Genomic DNA, 3867 nt, shown 5'->3' on the forward strand with positions numbered 1-3867 from the left:
ATGCTAGCCGCGGCCGACGACGACTCCGCCGCTGCCGCCGCTCCTGCCCGCGCCGCTGCCACCGCTCCTACCGCCGCCGCCGCCGCCTCTACTACGCTATTCGCTCTTACGTCGCCCCTTAGGGTAACGACGCCGTCCCCGCCGCTACCCGTGACGCCCGGCCCCTCGGCCCCCGCCTCTATCTCCGCCACCCCCGTAAGTCCGTAGTTAGGTAAGCGTAATAGACGTTGTCCGCTAACCTCCTATAGTATAAGCGCTAAGTATAGGCCGGCGCCGCCCGCTTAGCCCCCTATATACGTTATGCGTCGTAGGAGCTTGACTACTCCGACTAGGCCGGGCGCCGCCGCGGCGGCAGCTGCTACTAGTGCGCGCGAGCCGGCCGCGCCTATAAGGCGGCGCCTCCCGTCCTACTCGCTACGGCGTCGGCTTAGAAGGCCGGCTCGCACGGGCAGGCGCGGGGGGCTACTAAGAAGCGCCTTACCGCCGCCGCCGCCGCCTACCGCAACCTCCGCGCCCTCGAGCGATAGGGCCTTATGCCTAAGTAAGTCCTACTCCTCCGCTCCCCTATTTCCGCCTCTAACGCACCCGGCGCTAGGGATACTGCCTCCGTCGCCCTATCGGCGGTCCCCTTAGCCGTGCCCGCCTCCGCTACCGCCGCTGCCCCTACCGCCGCCGCTAGCCGCCGCCCTCTACCCCGGAGCCGCCGCCGCCGCCGACTAGCTTACGGGCTTAGAGGGCCGCCTTAGCGCCCTAGAGACCGCCGCCGCCGCTAATAAGAAGGAGGAGGCCGACGAGGACGACGATAACGAAGATAATAATAATAATAACGATAAGGAATAGGCCTAGGTAGTCTAGGGGCTCCGCCCTATAATAAACGCTATTTTTATCTCTGCCTATACTATTACGCTTATATTGCCTATATTGCCGTAACTACCCCCTCTACTATGCCTACTTCGTGGTCCTAGCCCGGGCTACTATTAGTAGTCTACTAGTCCGTCGTTCTCGTCTACCGTTCCGAATAAGGCTTTAAACTTATCGAGGGCTATAGTTCCCGTAAACTTATATACGGGTTCCTACGTAGGGTCGAGATACCCGCGCTACTTAACGAGGACCTCCTGGCGTTTCCCCCTACTAACCTTTTTCTAGCGCGCGGCCTATATCTCTTTAACCTCGAACTCGTCCTCTCCCTCTACCTCGATTACGGGCGGTTAGGCGTCCGCTACTTTTTATCTAGGCAGCGGGTTAGAGGAGGCTCTACGAAGGAGGTCTACGTTAATCTTATTATAGACCCCCGTTAGGAGACTATTAAGCTCTATAACCTACGGGCTAATAACCCTCCGTACTATAAACTTCGCGTATAGCTAGTTAAGCTTCTTCTTTAGTCGTGCCGACCTATAGTTACGGAGGTCTAGCTATACCTTATCTCTTACCGCGAACCTATCTACTAGGGCCCTAGTCTTATTAGCGTGCCGCTCTTAATCTTACGCCGCGGCGGCTATCGCGGATTAGTAATAATTCGTAGTCTCCTATAGCTTTTATACGAACGCGGAGGCGCGGCCCTCTAGTAACGTATTACTATGCTGCTCCGCTACCACGTCTATAGTAAAGGGAACTAGTAAGGGTAGTTCGAAGCTATACGTTATAAAGAAAGGGGCTATCCTAATAGAGGTATATAGTCTACTATTTAATATAAGTTAGGCCGCGGGGAGCCACCGGTCCTAGTCTACTTAGTTGCGGGCTACGATAGCCCGTAGGTAAGCCTATGCCTCCTAGTTAACCCTCTCGGGCCCTCTATCGGTCTATAGGTAATATACTATACTAAGTAGCTACGTAATCTAAAGTAGCTAGTATAGGTGCTGCTAAAAGCGGCTGGTCTAATTCGATCCCCTATCGCTTATAATAGAGGCTAGCTAGCTATACGAGCGGGCCTAGCACTATAGGAAGCGCTCTACGTAGGACTCCGTATCTATAAACGGTATCGGCTCTAATACTATAGACTTACTAAGTCGGTCCTTAATTACCTATATATAGCGGTTGCCGCCCTCTATAAGTAGGAGGTCCGTTATAAAGTCTATCTATATATACGTATAGAACCGGTCGGGCACCGGAAGCTACTTAAGCAGCCCCTTAAGCTACGCCCTCTAGATCTTTATACGGCCGTAGATATCGTAGTTACGGAGGAAGCAACGAACGTAGTGCTATAGGAGGGGCTAGTAAAAGTCCCTCGTAAGGCCTACTACTATGCCCTATCTACCTAAGTAACCTACGACGCTAGAGTTATAGATAAGTTAGACTAGCCTCCCTTAGAGCTCGTTCCGTTCGTCTAGCTCCGGCGGTCCCTCCTTCTCCTTAGCTTCTATAGTATACGGTGCGCCCGGTACCTATAGTCTCCCCCGCTAACGTAGATGCCCCTATAGGTCGATATAGTAGTCGGCCACCTATACCTTTAGCTTTAGCTTCGGATCTAGGCGTCGAGCGCCGGACTTAACGGCGCGGCGTACGCCCTCGTAGGTGCGGTCTAGAGCCGCTATCCTATCCTATAAGCGTTATAGGGCCTTATCTTAGAACACTCTCGCCGCGCGCGCCCTTAGGCCGGTCTATCCCTCCTCGCCGGACTAAGGTAAGGGCGCGGGGGGAAGCTTATTCGCTAGCACCGCGTCTTCCTTTACTAGGGAAGCTCTTATATAAGTCCGTAGTACTTCCTATAGGATAAGCTATAGATCCCGGGCCTCGATGTCTGCTCCCGTCGGCCGGTCCTAATCCTTCTAGGAAAGCGCGTCTAGGACCGCGGAGTCCCGCCTAAGGTAGTACTTAATCGAGAAGTTAAAGCGTAAGAGATACTCCGCTTAGCGGGCTTGCCGCTTTAAGAGGTACTAGCGAGTTATAAAGTACTCGAGGTTCCTATAGTCTATAAGAACCTCGAAGCTCTTATAGCTCTAGAGCTCCGCTTACTATTGCTCGAGGTAGCTAATAATCGCTAGTATCTCCTTATCGTAAATAGCGTAATTCCGCTCTACTAAGGTTAGCTTACGGGAGTAGAACGCTACCGGTTGCTTCCGCCTATTTACCTCCTAAGAGAGCGTTCCTCTAAGTGCCTAGCCGCTATAGTCCGCTTTAACTAACGTAGACCGGTCGAAGTCCTACTAGAGCAGCACCGGGGCTTAAGAGAATAGGTCCTTAAGCGTACGGAACGCTCCTTCCTATATAGGCCCCTAGCGAAAGGCGGTCCGCTTCCCGGTAATCTCGTTTAGGGGCATTATAATATAGGAGAAGCCCCTAATAAACATCCTATAATAGTTCGCGAACCTAAGTAAGCTCTACACGCCTATCTACGTAGTTAGGGCAGCCTAGTCCCGAATCGCCTAGATCTTTACGGGGTCCGCCTATATGCCTACGCCTACGTAGATAATAAAGCCTAGGTACTTAACCCTCTTAACCCCGAATTCGCACTTATCTAGGTCGAGGTAGAGCCTATAAAGTTAGAGGCGCTCTAGGACCCTCTATACTTTCTATATATAGTCCTCGTAGGAGCCGCTCGTATAGATAAGGATATTATCTATATATATAGAGGCGAACTCGTCGAGGAAGTCCCGAAGTATATTATTAATATAACGCTAGAAGGTAGCGGGCGCTCCTAAGAGGCCGAAGGGCGTTATAAGCTACTCGAATAAGCCGTAGCGTATATAGAACGCTATCTTCTACTCGTTACCCTCCGAGATCTATACCTTATAGAACGCCTGTTTTATATCTAGCTTTATAAACTACTTTGCCTTCGAAAGGTTATAGAGCGTATCCGAGATTAGGGGCAAGGGGTAGCGGTCCGGCCTCGTAATTACGTTTTAGGCCCTATAGTCGCAATAGAACTAT

The 3867-nt window shown here is 52.0% G+C and overlaps 1 protein-coding gene across 1 annotated transcript; it reads left to right on the forward strand.

The window, feature by feature from the left end:
• Positions 1–527, forward strand: HRG_08903 (uncharacterized protein; the record flags this gene model as incomplete). The annotated part of the gene is made up of 2 exons (XM_044867374.1): positions 1–195; positions 432–527. The coding sequence occupies 2 exons, from the start codon at positions 1–3 to the stop codon at positions 525–527; spliced, it is 291 nt and encodes a 96-aa protein (XP_044717395.1).
• Positions 528–3867: the final 3340 nt, after the last annotated feature.

This window comes from Hirsutella rhossiliensis (genome assembly GCF_020360975.1).
Source record: "Hirsutella rhossiliensis strain HR02 chromosome Unknown scaffold00011, whole genome shotgun sequence".
Classification (NCBI taxonomy): Eukaryota; Fungi; Ascomycota; class Sordariomycetes; order Hypocreales; family Ophiocordycipitaceae; genus Hirsutella; species Hirsutella rhossiliensis.